This window comes from Cynoglossus semilaevis, chromosome 6 (assembly GCF_000523025.1).
Source record: "Cynoglossus semilaevis isolate Cse_v1.0 chromosome 6, Cse_v1.0, whole genome shotgun sequence".
Taxonomy (NCBI): Eukaryota; Metazoa; Chordata; class Actinopteri; order Pleuronectiformes; family Cynoglossidae; genus Cynoglossus; species Cynoglossus semilaevis.
In genome coordinates, this window is record NC_024312.1 from 18,739,849 (window position 1) to 18,758,337 (window position 18,489).

Here is an 18,489-nt window from a genome sequence, read left to right on the forward strand (position 1 = left end):
AACCCTTAACCTTAGAATACCATCTCAATGGCCAGCTTTTGTGTAGGCAGCACCTTCTGGTGAGACACCTGTCTTGAGTCATACTAGCTTGAGCAAAGGGCAGTAAGTCTATGGCTGACAAGCTGAAACTAACACCGTTGTCAAATGGATTGCGATGGACTATAGACTGATTAATATGGTTGAGGAAAATGGCTTTAAAAGGCAACTCTCGACAAGTTCAAAGAGCTCCTGTCAAAAAAACAAATCAATAACTAAAAGCCACCATTCCTACAAATACAGGAAAATACTGCTTTATACTGTCGTATAGTTTTCTTGGCAACTTTCCATATTAATAGTTCCATCATTTTAGAAACGGGTGTGAAACAAATTGCATCTACAGTACCTGCTGTTATCTGTCTTTGTGTCAGCAATATAGAGAATACTTTAATTGCTACAAAACAGTTAGCCGTACTGCAGGGGCAGACCTGTATCTACTTGTGAGCAGTGTTGCCAGATAACAATGAAGAAGTATCGTGTTATGACAAAAAATATCATATAAACCTAACCTACATTTATAAGCAGCTCACGACGGTCTACTTTGTGCTTTAATTTCGTTACTTTATTCCGCGCGTCGAGGTTTACGTCATACTTCGCCACCTGCTAAATGATGACAGCCGATTGGCTGTAAAGAGTCGCGTGACAACTGTTTTAAAAAACCAGCGCAGTACAAATTTGCAGGTTCTGCGCTTGTTTTTTTTTTACCGGTTGAGCTTTTCAATAAACGTAGCCTTGAGAATAAGGGCCGGAATCGTCGTATACAATAACACTGACCGCAAAAGAATAGTACAACTGCGATATTTATTGTATATCTGGCAACGCCGTCCTGTAGAGTGAATACTGGGCGGAGTTTGGGATCAGCCTGTTGAAGAGGGCAGTCCTGTCACTGAGTGCTTTTCTACTGAGTGGCTGTGTGTGAATAGATGAGGGAGAGAGACCGTGGTCAAACATGGACACTAGATTAGTCGTAGTTTGTCGTAATCTCCCGTCGAACCACACCGTGCCGTTTCCTTTCTGAACACACAAACCCGGGATTATTATCGCTACAAATATTGTTATAAATGTTGTTATTATGCCTAGCACTACCGTGTCCGTGCGAAGTTTGTGTGAAGTGGAGAAGTTCCTGAGCGGCGACAGCAGCAGCAGCAGGATGGTGAGTCTCCTCAGCTTCTTTACACTGTTGTACATTCAAGTCCTCGTCATATGAAACCAACAGCTGTTCGTTAAAAAACTACAACGACGAACAAAGAGTTTCGGGCACGCGTTTTTTTTTTTAAAGTGAGTGGCGTTAAATAAACCAAACGTGTGTAGCTTGCTGCTTCTGTCAGAAAAGAAGGTGTGTATTTATGGTGGCTGTGTTTAAGTTACAGTATATTTTCTGAGAATTGTAAACATTGTTTCGGAAATTTCAAATTCCGAGCTACTTTGCGTTTGCATTTGCAGCCCCATGATTCGTTTAGCTGTTAGACAAAACCAGTAGAACCAGCAAATACAGTTCTGTGAATGTTATCGTTCACTGAGGATTTAAACCAGATATGCGAGGTTTTAGTGAGTCAAACAACTCAAAGACGGTGTCTAACACAATGTCACTATGTTTTAATTTTATACGTAGATAATGTTAATTTAAAAAAAACACCTTAAAATACCAATTGTCTTTAGCCACCTCAGGAACTGACTAATGTGTTGAGTAAGAGTGAGTGTCTATGGATTTTAACAATACCTGCAGTATTAGGTAATTATTAAAGACTTAATTCTTAAACACAGTTAATCTTAGGTTTAAATGCCAGTGATTTGTCGTTTGGTTCCTGGTGTGGCCCCCACACTGACTGGTCAGCTACCGTGGGGTGAACCCTTCTGTTGCTTGCTAACTGCTGCGATTAGCTCCTTATATGACAGTGCATAAAATAATTACTTATTCCCTGTCATTAATATAGTAGCTCACAAACTTTGAATTGAAATGTGCCTGAGGCTAAACCTTCAGGCATATTTAGCACTTGGTAACTTTAAACTAAGTTTGAGTTTATTGAGAATATTAACCTAAAAACAACAACAAAATACTTCAAGGGGAAAAGATAGTTAAGGCCTTCAAAGAAGTCACCGATATAAGGACTATAAAAAATATCCCAGATGTAAAGAACAGTACAGAACAACAATGTGGACATAAAATATTGCTGAAGTCTTGAAAGATATGAACTAGAAAACTGCCACAAGAATAGGGATTAACTTAATCCCTTGTGGAATTTAATATCCAAAAAAGACGGTCACTACAGCTCTGCACAAATCTCTGCACGCATCTGCTGAAGAGACACTGTTACGGTGCATTTGAAATATCAATGAGAGTATGAGGAATAAATGTACATTGAAAGCATTTCAGCAAGTCCCACGCAAAACCACAAACTCTATCCCCAAAGTGAATGACAGAGGTCAGAATATATTGGTTTGTGGAGACTTTAGTACCGAGGTCAGAATATATTGGTTTGTGGAGACCATAGTACATTCTAAACTGGGAATCATGTAAAGTTGAAAGAAATAAGAAAAATGAATATGGAGGAGTTTATGAGCACTTTTGGATTCAACACCGTAGGGAGTGGGGAACAAAACAGGATCTTGTTGTTTTGTCTTCTGACAGCACGACTGAGATCATGTTTTGTTATTTGGGAAAATACTTTAAAGATGTTGAGAAACGTTTTCTGAATGGTCACAGCTAATGTTACTGACTGACCTGCACTAACACTGATCTAGTCTCAGAATGTAATCTCAACATCTGTGGATTGAACAAAAGACCAGGTTTCATACCAGAATAAGTCTGGGGAAGCTCTGAAACCTGTTTATAATTACGCCTAAGGACTGTAGTCTCCATCAGAAAATGTTGAAAATCAGGAATAAACATTTTAAGAGGTATTTTGTTTCAGTATGCAAAGTAAAATAATGTAAGTTTTGGTGCAGATGTTTCTTCTAGTCTTCATCCTTATTCTTTATGGATGAATAGGCCCTAAATCAATACACAGAAATTAGGTCAGTAAAAAACAAACGAAATAAGACTTTTCCAAAGCAACAACATTTTATTCCATTTTAAATCTGATTCTGGACATTTTTGATGACATGGACAGGAAAAACACCATACCGTGTTTCTATCAGACTAGACCAGAGGTATTTTAAATTAAGCTAATTTTTCACAACCCATGTTTTATTTACACCACAGATACTCATGTTCATGAATAATTAATTGTGTATGCAAAAATGTTCTCAGTTATTTTAATCTCATTGAAGCAATTTGGAAGTGAAAAGGCAACACTGAGCGCATGTAGACTGGAAGTTTGGTAGACTTAATTTTACCCTATTACTTTCAGTGTTGAATAAATCAAGCTGAAGATTCCAAAGCAATATTAAAGTAAGTGTAGCTGTAAATATCACAGTCAAAAAACAAATCTAAAATTTAAGAGAACTGCTGTTAAATTGTCTCTGAAATATAAGTCAGATTTTTTTTTTTGCCCCATAAAATGTGAGTGTAGAATATGTCCTGCTAAGTTTCTGTAGTACACAGTACTTCTTCTGGTACTTATGTAAAGTCAGTGGTTATTATGCTTTTCCTTTTAGTACACAGTACTTCTTCTGGTACTTAAGTAAAGTCATTGGTTATTATGCTTTTCCTTTTGCTCTTCGACATTATCATTTTGATTGTACAACACATCATGTGTTTGTTCGTAGCGTGTCCTCTCAGTATCACTATCTTGATCCTGTGCAGTTCTTGTGCAACCAGTAAGTCAGCAAAGTATCGCAGCACCATGTTTGTCTTCCCGGTGTGTGTGTGTAAACCCTAAGGCCAGTTTCACAGTCACGTTTGCTCTTCAAAGGAATTCTGATGACATTCACCTGAGTTACATCAGACCTTTTAACAAACGGCACCAGCCTTTTCTATCTCCCATTCTTAAAGCTAATACATTTAACAGTTTAAATTACTAAGTAGTAGGAAGTACAGTTTGGCACAAATGAAGAAGTGAGGAGATGATATCATTTTTTCTCTTACTGTTTACAAACATAAAATCTCTTCTTCTATGCAGGGGGTGCTGTGAATGCAGTTGTATTGCTCTTGTTTATTAGCAAGCACTCATGGCGTAAGTTTTTTGTTTTGCATTAAATAGTGTCTTTTAATTCGCTAAACATATTTAAGCAACTGACCTTTTAAGGCTTGGAGACTAGTGATTGTCCACAGGATATGAGGAATTCACCAAACCAGTTATCAGTCACTGACCGTAGAGGATATAGTTTCCTAGTTTTGTTACACTTTACACTTCTAACTTGGTGGTGCCACAACTTTGAAACTGTTACCTATGATAGTGTAGTCATGCTAACCACCAACTAGCTGTGTTGGTGAGTTAATGACATTGCTGTCTGTCAAATGCTGTAATGTAAAAAAGAGAAATTTGAAATCACAGATTTTACTCCACTGCACAGAGAGCTAATTGTTGATCAGAGACATTCTTCTTTTCTTAGTCGATATCCTGATCTCTGTGTTCCTCTTCCTGGCAACGCTATGATATGTCTGGGAGTTTCACATGTTGCTCAGGCGTAGTTGGATGGTACATAGAACAATTGTTTGAATGTATGAATTAGCTTTTGTCTTTTAGAACGTAGATATCAGGAGTGGGAGTGATCCTATCTCAGCTACATAAATTCACCTCAGCTACAGGTTGACCTGATAAAGTCCTCTACTGTAGAAACATTCCACAATGAATTAATCCAAGTAGGACTCACTGCTAATATTTAAAGGTGTTTGTGTTCCTCAGTGTCTTTTACTATTATATATTATACTTTCTGGTATGTCTGACATTCTCTAAGGTTTATTAGTTCAACTCTGTTAAGGCCAAAGGTCATATGTGGCCCTTCAGCAGGCTTTATGTGGCCCCAGACATATTATGATCTCATAAGTTGTACAAACCCAAGTTTATAATCATATCGTGGTATGTAGCAGAAAACGCTCCATGTTTGTACTTATGATGCTTTTAAAAACCATCAATATAAATATCTTATAACTTAAATAATACATATATAAGTAAAACTTAATCATATGTTTGACTTTCCCAGAAGTAACAGTTGGCCCCCAGGTATTTTTGTAACGTGCTCCTTGAAAAATGTTTGTACAGCACTTGTGTGACTTCCTCCCTCTTTTTGGGTTAATGACATTCCAAAACTGTTTTTTCAAAAACGGCCAATACAGAAAAAATAGGTTAGAGGCCAGAGTGGTGCAACAATTCAGTTTGAGTGGCTCATATCCAGAAAATGTCATCTATGGTAAAGGATGTTGGCTCTGCCTTTTCAGCTGACCAACACAACTGTTTCCCTTTTCACTATGTAATATGTGTTAAAGGGTATTTTTCACTTAAAGGTCACTTAAATTCAACTATATGACATATATGTATATATTTGTATATATATATATATACGCACACATCATAAATATATTTTTTAAACTGTTAAATAATCAATCGTGATTAATTAAGATCATTATCTACAAATGACAATTTGATGTTGTTAGAACGGAAAGACAAACATCAGCAGGTGAATGTGTGCTTCACAACTGGTTTTTACACATGACTAATGCAAATTATGTAAGTATTAATATTAAATGTTGTGCTATTAAATGTGTTATGAAAATATGCAACAGATAACTCAAAATTTAGCTTAAAAGATTTAGTGGATTTAGCTCCTGCATCTTGACAGCGGCTTGTAGAATGTCACTAGTTCCGTGCCAGCCGTTTGACAGTTGTGTCAGTCAGCTTGTCAGTCATAGACTCTTTTACTGCCCTGCGTTTGGTAAAGCTGTGCGTCTGACTTAAAGTTGAAGCCTCTATAAATGCATGCTGGGCTCTGCATACTGTAGTTAAAAAAAATTAAATAATTTTCACACAGTGTGTTTACATACAGAAAATTAAATAATTTTCACACAGTGTGTGTACATAACGTTGTGTGCATCACCTGCGTATTGGAGTAATAATAAGTGGATGATTATGGGATATACATTCTGTACACATTATTCTGTAAATCATTAAAATTCTGTTTGTATTGTATGTACATAAAACTACATACTCAAATATATATACATAGATATATTTGAGTATGTAGTTGTATATACATATTTGTGTGAATATGTGAATATATGACAAATTTATACCCGGGCTTTTCAAAGGTAAAATAAATGTATCACAGGCAAATGAGCTCACATATTGAGGATTTCAAAAGCGATCTGCAGGTTGTGCGGTTGACATTTTCACTTAAGTCCCGGCAATTGTCCAATACTAATGACATCTCCCTGATCATTAATCTTGTTCTTTACCTATTAACTGGCACAGCAAGGGGGGGGAAAAAAAGGAAAGCCCTATCATGTATGTTATGAACGATTACATGGAAATTGTTGTCCATGTGTTCTGTATTTTTTTTCTTCTTCAATGATGAGTTAATCTGACCCAAACCTACTTCGTAATTGCCTTTACTCTAATCCCTCACTTCGAGTACATTTAATACAGCTCCAGATTTATCTTAATTGAATCCCGGTCGATGCTCTCCCAGTCGATAAGGGGCAAGCAGATGCTTTGGCTTTGTGTTAATGGTGTATTGATTTAGTCCTTGGTCCAGCTTGTCAATGACATAATGCTGAATACATTAATTCATTCCAGTGACCCCCCTGAGGATTAGTCATTCAAAAGTCCTAAAACAACAACTTTTAGTTGTTTTTCCCTCCTCCTTGTGCTCAGCAGAGGGTCTTGGGTATATATATATTGTTTTGCCTTTTGAAAAAAAAAAAAAAATCGAAGTCCGGCCACATAGGTAGCTGTGGGATGTAGATGAAAGAAAGTGGGGGAGAGGTGGGGGTCAGTTTTCCCATCCTAACTCAAAGATGTTTTTGCTGTCACTCTTTCTCTGGTTTTGTTCCCGTTTCGCTGTGTGAGTGGGAGAGTGTCTGTATCATGAGGATTGGCTGGAGGGAATACCAATAAGCACCTCAGGCATCTTCCCCTCTGTGCTTCTGTTCTGCACTGAAGGGATGGTTTTGTTTTCCCTCAGAGAGTGTGCGAGGTGTGCCGCAGTATGTGTGTGTGTTTGTGTGTGTGTGTGTACTAAAGACAATGACAGAGTTAATAATAAATAACTGCTTTCATCTGTACCAAAATTTCTCAAAGTTTTTACGTAACAACAACAATAACAAACGCACCCAACCATAGCCTGCCATTTAAATTAGGATTATCCTGAACAAAGAGATTATTATTATTATTATTATTATTATTATTATTATTATTATTATTATTATTATTAACAAAATAAATTCCCAAAAATATTGTATATCAACCTTTAACATCGTCCCAAAACCTTATCCAACCTACGACGACGAATAAAATAAAGTTAAAACCTCTGAAAATCACTGCTACACAGTGTGTTTGCTGTTGCCTCTGCTCTTATAGTGGGGAAAGTGTCCGTATTTGCATGAGAACCGAGTCACTAACTAGATCATCGACTTGAGACAAATAATGCAGTGGAGAGGACTCGCCGCATCAGCATTTTCTGCCCACTCTCCTTACTTCACTATTAAATGTTGCAGAGTTTTCAGCACATCATTTCCACTCTGTTTTTTTTTTTTTTTTTTTTGTAGGATGAAGCTAATGGTTTTTGAATATTTGCTGTTATGGGGTATAGTGAGGTCAGTGCATATTAAATAGGTTGAAGTGTGCTATGTAGGGCAGTGGGGGGGGGTGGATGAGGTGTGAGAGAGGTGCCCTGTGGGCTCACAGGATTTTGTAGATCCTTTTGTAAGAAATTTGCTGCAGTGCTGAGGGACCTATTCAGGGCCAGTGTCTCTAGGATCTGTTCATCCCTGGCATTGAACTCTGTCTTTGGAGATCACTTTACGCTCTCTGTTATTGTCCCAGTTATACTTTTCAGTTTGACCTTTTTTTTTTTTTTATTGCTCTGTCTGTGTTTTCTCTCCTGATTAAGCGTATTAACCTGACAGGTAATAAAATCTAACCAACACACACATAATCTTCACACGTCTTTTATTAATAATCATCTGTTTATGCATTCTTCTACATCTGTTGTTGTGCTGGCTGGACACAGCCAGGAGCACACTGTCCAGGCTTTAATACCCTAGACAATTTTAATCATGGAGTACAGAAGGATTAGCTCAAGATCAGACAGACGGGTCTGCTGATGCCAAATGCTCTGGTTTAAAACTGTCTTATCCTACTCCTCAGCGAGGGACAGTTTACCTCGCTGTGAGGATATTTTCTCACTGTGCTGTAGCCTTTCCCCTACCTTCTGTGTTTTTTGGCCTCTCTGTCAACTCTAGCCAACCCCAAGAACCTTCAGGCCTCTAACGTTGTATGCTAACCATCCCCTGCACAAGGGTTTGTAATGAAATGGAGTGAAAAGTAGGACGGCTTCAGAAGAAGATTTAAAAGGACATTTTCATCAGCATGTGGCTAATTCATTTAGCCGAGCTAGTCATCCAGACAGACCCTCAGATTGCTCCAGCAGTTTTATCAGTGTGAGTAGAGATCTTGTGAGGCGGCAGCAGCTGTGAAAACAGGCTGATTAAAGTGTAAAGGTTTCAAAGGTCCAAGAATCTCTCTTGAAGGAATTCTTCAGCTGTCACAGCATTGTGTTCGGGTGCACATTAAACATCTGGTTGTGGTTATCTGCGTTATTTTAGCTCCTCTCTGTCGTGAAATGCATCTTTTAAACCTTGCTTTAAAAACCTCAAAAAGTATGTCTCTTTTTCGGGCTGCATAACATTTGCCCTGGTATCCACTTTGGCCATTATGGACTGTTGATACTGTTGTCACCACATCTTCTATCCCTGGTGAAGGTGGCAGGCAGCTAAATTAATTTTTTTACGTTTGGCAAGTAACTGTTAGATATTGTTTATGGCCATCCTCGAGCATTGATCATTTACCGTGTCGTTTTATTTTCACTTACAGTGATACAGAGGTGTCCATTGCATATTTCAGTAATATTTAAGCCAGTGGTAGCAGTGTCTCCGAAGAGCCATTGCAGAGTTCCAGTAAAGCGTGTAGTTAAAGCTTTGTGGTTGAACAAGCAGGTCTTTGTTTGTCCGCATTAAAAAAAGCTTAAAAGCCCTGGTAATATGAGGAACATGCACGGCCAAGCAGTCCTGTACTTCCTCGTGAAAGAGAAGGATATTAGTCCCCTCAGTCTTTTGTTTGCAAACAGGTTTGGCAAAAGGTCTGTTTAAACTCAAACTGATTGTTCGGACAAGAGAGCTATTTGGATGTTATGGAAAGAGAGACACTGGGATTCGGTGCAAGGTTCCTCTGGCTACGCTAGGCCTGTGGCTCCATATGCAGCAGCTGGATCATCAGGGTTGTGGACAGAGCCGAGGTAGGACATGACAAAGTCTGCTTTTTTCTCCGCAGAGAAAGAGCCTTGTGTTCAAGTAGGGCAGATGTCAGAGAGGGGGAAGAGAAGGGACGAGAACTGGGGCTGAAACACCCCAGACAGGCTTGTAGAAATAAGAGGGGCATTCTGAGGCCACACGTCACTGATTAATAACAAGTCATCTATGTAAAAAATGTGGAATTACAGGCACAATGAGTAGGAATCTGTTATACACAAAAGTGTACCATCTGTATGGCAATCCATCAATGCAATGTCACTTAACATAACAGTGCTATTGTATTGATGCCAAACAAACTAAAAAGAAAAAGACTGTTGAACTTTTTTTATTCTGTGTCTTTCTTCAATTCCTGCAAATATATCAGTGTTGTTTTTCACTAAACAGGCCTAGGTTTCACACTGAAGTAAAACATTAGTCATAGAAGTAATACACTTCATTACATATGTGTATTTTTCCAATTAACCACTAACTCTTCAGCTCTAAAACACTCGCACACTTAGGAGTCACAGCTCATGTGACTAATTGTTCAGTCTAGACCACTCAAAATAAGCAGTATTGTTTGTCACTGATTACAGTGAAACCAAATTTGTGGTACAAACACAGGTCTGTGAGCTCACACCGCTGTTGCTCATAGGACTGGCTTCACAAACAAGTCTGACCAGTCGATTGAGAGTGAGCTCATACAGCTGACAGCAAGTGAATGGGGAGGTACGTGTAACTGAATTAGGAGAGAAATAATCCTGCGCAGTGTGTCCAGCAGCACATGTTCCTCAGTGTCTCCATTATTGATTTATACACACACACTCATATATATATATATATATAACACATACTTAAGAGTCATGTGTAGAGGAGCTTCACTGTTTGCTAAACACAGTCCATTATTCTATTGTAAGGGGATTTTCTTGCAACACATATATGTCATGTGGTGATGTGGAAACGCTAAGCCGGATCAGGGCCTTAGTCCACTTGGGTTAGCAGTGATCTGTTTATTTGCTGCAGAGTGGCAGTGTTACATTGTTGTGGATTAGCTCAGCTCTGTACAACCCCATGGTGCTTGTTGTACAACACCTTTATTAAGCTTACAACCCCTACGGTCAGCTATGGTGCTGTTCAAACCTCATCTTGTGAAATTCAGGGTGTTTTTTTTTTTGTGGTCACTTTTGTCGTGAGATTACATTTTGAGGTGAAAATGTAATTCTTTTTATAAAGTTGCTGTGTCTTCCTGTTAGCTTCCTCTTTTGGAGGCTGCAGATCAGTTAAGACTAATTTAAGCCACGTTTACTGAGTTTTAGTTCCACAAATTGGAAACACAGAACACGGCGTCCTCTGACCCACAGTGTCTGCTACGAACAAGTCAGACTGAAACCATTACTCAGTGTTTCAGTGTGACTTGAAATGTCTAAATGTTAGGTGTAAAAGACTTGTTTAGTGGAACACTGTCAGGTAAAAGAAAAGTTTCATACTGTAGGCTTGTGACAATATCGTTGACCTTCATAAGTCGACCATGTTCCACGTCTTTCCAAAGTATTACTGCCTTTGTCTGTGTACTACACATGAACAAAGAGGATTAAATTTCAGCCCTAAAATGTAACAGATGTGTCATTTAGTGTCTGCATTACAAACACAACCAGATGGTCACAGAGCACTGCGACAGGGGAGGAGAAGAGCTTAGAGTAATTTTGTACAGTCAAACACAAGTAAGAAGTAACAAACCAAAAAATGTTTATATTGTATTTCTTTTTTAATAGAATCAAACCAAAAAATGTTTATATTGTATTTTTTTTATAGAAGCTTGTCATTTGTCAACACTCGCCAAATTTATCCAACACTTTTGTCCAAAATCTTTGATATCCAACGGACAACCAAGGCGTGTACATATATTTATCTTAAATCGGTATAGTATTAAATATGATTTAATATTTCCACTCTGTAATTACAAAGGACTACGGAAGCATTTTGCTGCCACACTGAGAAAAAAAAAATTGTCTCAGTTTCACGTTATTTCGAGTTTTTTAATCCAATCTTTAAACATTAAATACTTATCACGTAATATTGCCTTACAGTGGTCCCTCTCTGTATCGCGGTTCTACTTTCGCTCCCTCAGTACATCGCAGATTTTTTGATCCAATCTTTAAACATTAAAAACTTATCACGAAATAACGTAAAATTTATCATGTAGTAACGTGAAACTTCAACTTATCACGAAATAACGTGAAACTCATCACGAAATAACGTGAAATTCATCACAATTTTTTTTTTCTCTGTGTGGCAGCAATATGCTTCCGTAAAGGACGCATGTAAAACAAATTAAGTTAAAATTGAAAATTAAAAAAAAAAAGTTTGGTTTTGGTCAGTAATAGTTGTTTGCAAAAGTCAACTATTTGAGATGTAGTTAAATCCGTTACATTCAGCCCTCCCACCTTTGTAAAAAATCTCAGGAATGCGGTGGGATTATTTCATCACTGGGAGTCATGAATGAACTGATAAGATTTCTGTGTTCAAAGCTGAAAAGTCAGACGGTACCTTGGCATTCGCAGGCAGACATTGCGTCTTTAGGTTCTAGTTTATGAATTATACATTTAGAATCACATCATCTATACTTTCTTCAGACAGATCCTGCATATGTTTTACAACAATTTTGCACAGAACCCTGCACCGTCTAGATCCACATCCAGCACTGATCCTTTTTGAAGCTTCTTTTAAAAATGTCACTTCTTTTCCTTGTTGTAGGACCGAAGTGCTGAGGGCAGTTTCTTGAGTATCCCCATGTCAATGCGACGAGGCTCTTCAGAGAACAATCTCGACCTCGACTTTGGTGATGAGAGCCCCACTCCGGCTCATGGCTTTGAGGTCCAGCGTAGTCGTTCCTGTTTGGACAACCTGCAGCAAAAGATCTTGAAAGTCACAGAACAGCTCAAAATCGAGCAGACTGCCAGAGACGAGAACGTTGCCGAGTATTTGAAGCTGATGAACAGTGCTGACAAGCAGCAGGTGGGGCGCATCAAGCAGGTGTTTGAAAAGAAGAACCAGAAGTCGGCTCAGAACATTGCTCAAATGCAGAAGAAGCTGGAGCAGTATCATCGTAAGATAAAAGACAGTGAAGTTTATCAGAGCCCGTCCCCTCGACTGTCTACTGTCAAACACAGCACCATGCCCAGGGAGTCACCCAGAGAGCTCCTGAAGGACATGACCGGCAGCGGACGCCACCCCACCATGGATAAGATCAAGACCATAGGGCCAGGGGTCTCTCTGTCGCCACCCTTCTTTTTCAGCAAACCCAGGGAGTTTGCCAACCTCATCAGGAACAAATTTGGCAGCGCTGACAACATTGACCACCTCAAGACCGGCCTGGACACTTCCTCTCCGTTGCCCACCGACGGTGCAGAAAAAGGACTTAGCAGCAGCATCTCAATGGTGGGCAAACCGAAGTACCCCAGTGATGATGAGTGCTCCTCGGGCAGCGCGTCCATATCAGCAGACAGTAATGGTAACCCAGCAGGGCTAGGGGGAGCGTCAACGGGACAAGCACAGGACCCAGTCCAGGGACAGATGGCGGGAGGAGAGAGTCAGAGCAGACTGGCCCTGAGCCTAGAGGAGGTGAAGGAGATCAGGGAAGCTCAGAACCAGCTGGAGGAAGATATGGAGGAGCTGAAGGCTCAGTTCAAGAGAGAGTACGGCATCATCAGTCAGAATCTTCAGGAAGAGAAGTACAGGTATGGTGATATTGAAAATATTCAATGCTGACATAAGGGACATTGTGTTAGTACACATGTCCACATGTTGACGTGATGCACAATGGCATATTTCAGTTCATCAGTACATTATTAAAGTGCTAATGAGGGAAGGAGTATGTCGTTCAACTTGTTTTTGTCTACAAGCTTCAGTTTCAGTTTTCTTGAGTTGCCTGTTTCTGTGAAAATGGGTGTTCCAGTAGGTTCACAGTTACATGTGGTTGAAATCTTAACTTTTTCATTTTCTCCTGTTTTTTTTTTTTTTTTTTTTTTGTCTTTTATTCTCACATAAACATACGTTGTTATGATTTCCGGCCGTCGCACGGTGTAAATGCAAGGACCAATCACACGGGGTTGAATTGGCATATATTTCTATTGATATGGATTCAAACTCTGACAGTGTGTGATGTCACCTGCACTGATCTTCAGGTACCAGCATTTGGAAGACCAGCTGAATGACTTGACGGAGCTTCACCAAAATGAAATGGCTAATCTGAAGCAGGAGCTGGCCAGCATTGAGGAGAGAGTGGCCTACCAGGCCCAAGAGAGGGCCCGGGACATACAGGTATAATTGATATGCACTGGAGTTAGCTTCGGGCGGGGGGGTACGTTTGAGTTGTCTGTTTGTTAATTAGCGGATGAATGGTTGATATTTCAATGTTTTTAAGGCGTATCTGTCGTGAAAGAGATTGAAATGTACTTACCCTCTCTGTACTGGCTCTTCATCAGATAACGGTTGAAAACAAATGTCTGTTGTCGTCTGACATTTCACCACAGATTCTCCACTCTCTCTCTCTCTATGTGATGCATAATTCATGTTTTTGTGGGATTTGGGGCAATTGACAAGGACAGAAAATGCCCTAAGCAATCGGTGAAATATTCAGACCACAAAATCTCTCTCTCTCTCTCTCTCTCTCTCTCTCTCTCTACTTTATTTTAGGAAGCCCTTGAGTCGTGTCAGACGCGAGTGTCCAAGCTGGAGCTGCAGCAGCAGCAGCAGCAACAAACGGTTCAACTGGAGAGTCATGATGCCCGAGTTCTGCTGGGGAAGAGCATCAACATAATGCTGGCCATCATCACTGTCATCTTGGTGTGCGTCTCCACTGCTGCCAAGTTTGCTGCTCCGCTGATGAGGAGCCGCTATCACGTGGTGGCTACTTTTCTGGGGATTTGCTTTCTGAGCATATTCTGGAAGAACTGGGAACGATTACAGCACACCATGGACAGGCTGCTGTTTGTCACCTGACAGTGCTGGGAACAGATCAAAAAAACAGTACCACGGCCCTGTCAGCTGCCAGGGTAGAAGTGTCTCAGAGGATTGGTTGTACAATCTAACAGAGCAGCCATTACCCCCCCACCCCTTTACAGTAGTCCATCTTTTTAAAAAACGAGATTTTCTGTGATTTTCCGACTTAGAAATCTCTCGTGTGTTGAGCTACAATTATGTCTTAATCGTGAAGATTTTATTGATATAATAATAAAGTTTTGTTACCTCCTGGTTGCTTTTAAAAATACAGGAAAAGACCATTTAAAGAGGAGACATTTTGAAACAGAATTAAATGTAAATTAAGTTGAGGTTGATTTGACTAAAATGCACCTTATATAGCGAAGCTTTGGCCTTGAAATGCTAATTAGAATTTTTTTTACCAAATGATAAATATTAAATAATGAGATAGTTGGGAAAAAGTTTTCACAACAATCAGGAGTCCTGGAAGTTAAGCCTAGCATAAAACCAGTGTTTTTCCTGTTTCGGTTTCTTTTCTTCAGCTTCTGCTAACAGGCCCCTTGTGTCAAAATCTCACTGTAATACATTTTCACTATGAAGTAACATGGAGTTTTAACAGTAGGAATGTTTACAAGAAGTAAGTGCCACTTGCTTGTAGCCAGTAGCTGTTTTAAATGAACTGCAAGTCAAAGTCTTGTGCAGATGATTCCACTCACTCCTTGGGGGGTGATCTAAAAGAAACCCCCGCACTCACTGTACAGATGCTTCTTATGGAAATGTTACAAATCACACCAGGGCTTAAAGGAACCAAGCAGAAAGCATTGCTGTGTTTTTAAAATATGGTGAGTGAAAGGTGTGGCTACCATCTCCACCTAGAAGTTTCAGTTCTCTGGAATAGCTAAGATCAAACTAGACAAAAAAAAACTATTGTTTCATGATGTAACGACTTGGTGGACCCCCCATTGGGTGCTTGGATAAATTGCAGGTGTGAGGGGGGGCTCCGCAAGGCAAATTGATTTCAATTTCCTTTCTTTGAACCACTGATGGAAATATTAACTTATGTATCATTTTCTTTTTCTTTGTTCAAAGAAAATAGCAGTTTGTGGAAACTACAGTGCATTAAATGAAGTTTAGTGGGTGTTTGAGACGATGTTATATGGTTTGGGGCGAGACAATCACCCTTCTCACAAAGTGGGGGTGGGGGCAGGGGCGGCGGGGCGCTGCAACAAACGTTTGGGAACCATTGCCTTAAACTGTTTACGGCTGTTAAGTGGGATCTTCGAATAAGAACACAGAAAGTTCTACCGACGGTGAAATCTAAGAAAATAACAGGGTCTTTTTTTTTTTTTTTTTTTTTAATTTTTCATTATTGAATTTCTTTTGTGTGTATCAAACACAACTTTCATGTCATTGTTTACAATATTCCCTCTGTGTGTTGCCTCACTCGGCCCTGTTTATCTGCTGCTCCCCCTGCCCCCCAATGTCACGAGGTTGATTATGGAGATGAGTGCATTATTATTCTCTTGTAATTTTTTTTAGCCATGCAGTTGCATGATTTTATGGCTTAATTTGATTTAGTCTAATTTGTGCTTCATTATGAAAATTTGAGTCTGACCTTCTTATCAATTCTTACAGTCTTTGTTCCTGGTACGAGTTGCTTTGCTGGAATGCCATCATGAAGTTTTTTTTTTTTTAAATCAAAGGTCGAAGAAGCCTACATCGTCATATCTCGTTCTAGCAAGGAACACTGAGTGCAGATGAAGTGTATGTCCCCGGTGTCCTTATTCTGTATTACACGTGATGTTTTGGCACTTATCTAACAGACTAATCACATCCATATCTCTTGGAAAGTCCGACATTCCGCATTTTATTTCTTGACTGTCACTGGGTTGATTGTTATTGATGATGTGCTACTTCTGTGTTCTCACTCTACCTGACTCTGACCTCATGGCCTGAAAGTCAGGGGTTTACCTTGTAAGACCTGTTAGCACTCAAAATTTTAATTTTGATGCCAGAACAATTCTCACAGGCTGGATTTCCCCCCCCCTGCCTTATGTTCCTTTTGTCGCTCCGTGGACTGTTCACAATGTTCAATGTGCAATATGCCTCATTTTTAGGATTTTTCTTTTTATTATTGTTATTATTGATTATTTTAGGAATACGTGTGTATCGATAATATTTTAAAGGTACAGTGTGTTGTTGTGTGCTTTTATGTATGTACAGTTAAGGACATAATTATTTGTCCCCCCCCGCCTCCAAGAAAATGTTCAATTTTCAGAGATTTCCTAGGTGCTTTTAACAACTTTCGGAGCCATTTCTGAGCATGCTGCCTTTGTTGAGAAAGTTTACATTATTTAACGTACTCAACAAATTATTCCATTGGATTAAATAAGGGTTTAATATTGACTGGTTAACGCTGTTTATCTCAGCTTTCACGGCATCAGCAGCAGTTCTTCAGACTACAGAATGTTCCTTGTCAGTTTAGCAAGTGACAGCTCAAACTCAAACTTTACACAAAGGTCTTAGAACAATAAACAGTTTAAAAATACATAAACACAGCATCGCTGTAAAGTCAATCCACAGTGCTGATATGCTTTGCTGTGTGAACATTTGTTTATGTATGCAAAGTAGAAAATATGTTATTCTTCTCTAAATGACACTTGCTCAGAAAAGATCAACTGTGAGTAAATGCACGTGGGAAATCCTGAAATTGGATGTAACGGGGGCTCGAAGTGTCCTCCTCAGCCGTATGTTTGTGCATGTGGGTCATTCCTGTTGTCATGAGGTATTCATAACCACTGAAGCCACTGCTGGCTTCTGATAATAGCAGCTGTGCTCTTGTCAGAATGACTCCACTCCCTGCACTACTGTGCTGTCTGTCTGGTCATATCAACACGTACCAGGTCACCAGCGCAGTGACCGGCGTACGTTCGCCCAAACGGCAACGAAAACGCACCAAGATGGTCACTTAAATGTCTTATGACTTTCACCCTGTGTGATGTATCCTTTACTAATAATGTGATAGAGAAGAAATGATTTATACTGTGACGGAATGCCATTCTTTATTGAGAAAGAAAATGCAACAAACAAACTTCACTACTCTAATGATGACGGAGAGGCCCAGAACAGGTCACAAAAGATGGATTGTGAGCTTATACTGTGGACTGACTACTGTGTGTTCTCTTCATTGTCACGTCTTACCTAACGTTGCTATTATAATATGTTTGTGATGACTCTGTTCTACTGACTGCTACGTGTTGTTTTGCCTTTTTTCCCTTTAGGACACATACGCATACGAAGTTTTACCTGCAGAAGTACAAACATGGTTTACATTTTCTATTCACCTCTGACGAACCATGTGTTAAATCGGTCGTTAAATCAACCTGCGTAATGTGCCTTTGTCTGACAGTTTATGTTAAATTAAACAAACTCTTTTAGATATTGTATCAATGCTTTATGTATTCTTAAACCCGATAATTATGTGTCATAATGTGCCTAATACAGAACGAAAAGCTGAGACACAGTAATTAATTTTAGCCTGGAATTTTACAACAAAAATCCGGTATGCTAAAATAATTAGCTTGCCGTATTTTTTTTATCACAAAACGTTTACAGTCAAAGGCCGGTATTGCCAGATTTGGTTTAAAAAAAGTAACATCGTTTACAAAAGCAAACGTTATTAAAGAGTAATTGTCTCTTTATTTAAAAAAAAACTTGAAAATTATTTTGGGGAACACAATTTTTAATGAGCGAAAGTCCATTTAAAGACGGCTATAACAAGCAGACTCGGCATCCATGATACAGCTTCACTTTTTTCGCCACTAGGGGGAAGAGGTGTTACACTGTTGATGATGTTGATGGCAGATGTTTTCTTTAACGGGAGGGGGAGAAGAAATGTAGAGGATTGTTCGCTGTGCTTTTTATATATATATATATATATATATAAATAATTATCTAAATAATTGATTTAAATTACATCAAAAGCAGTCAGTTTAAAACACATTTGTGAACAGAGTGTATATTTTCAACGCGACCTCCCTCTTCTGTTGTTACAAATTGAGATTGTAAGAACACTTTCCCTCCAC

At 39.1% G+C, this 18,489-nt stretch overlaps 1 protein-coding gene across 3 annotated transcripts; it reads left to right on the forward strand.

Annotated features, from left to right (window-relative positions):
• The first annotated feature begins 693 nt into the window (after window positions 1-693).
• On the forward strand, window positions 694-17,850 carry LOC103380535 (transmembrane and coiled-coil domain protein 3-like). 3 transcript variants are annotated; one of them, XM_008312544.3, is made up of 4 exons: window positions 694-1,189; window positions 12,179-13,161; window positions 13,609-13,744; window positions 14,120-17,850. In XM_008312544.3, the coding sequence occupies exons 1-4, from the start codon at window positions 1,109-1,111 to the stop codon at window positions 14,423-14,425; spliced, it is 1,506 nt and encodes a 501-aa protein (XP_008310766.1). In that variant the 5' UTR covers window positions 694-1,108; the 3' UTR covers window positions 14,426-17,850. The 3 variants fall into 3 exon arrangements, with proteins under 3 accessions (XP_008310766.1, XP_024912311.1, XP_024912310.1); XM_025056543.1 differs by lacking the exon at window positions 14,120-17,850 and adding an exon at window positions 14,032-14,112; XM_025056542.1 differs by lacking the exon at window positions 694-1,189 and adding an exon at window positions 7,780-9,429.
• Window positions 17,851-18,489: the final 639 nt, after the last annotated feature.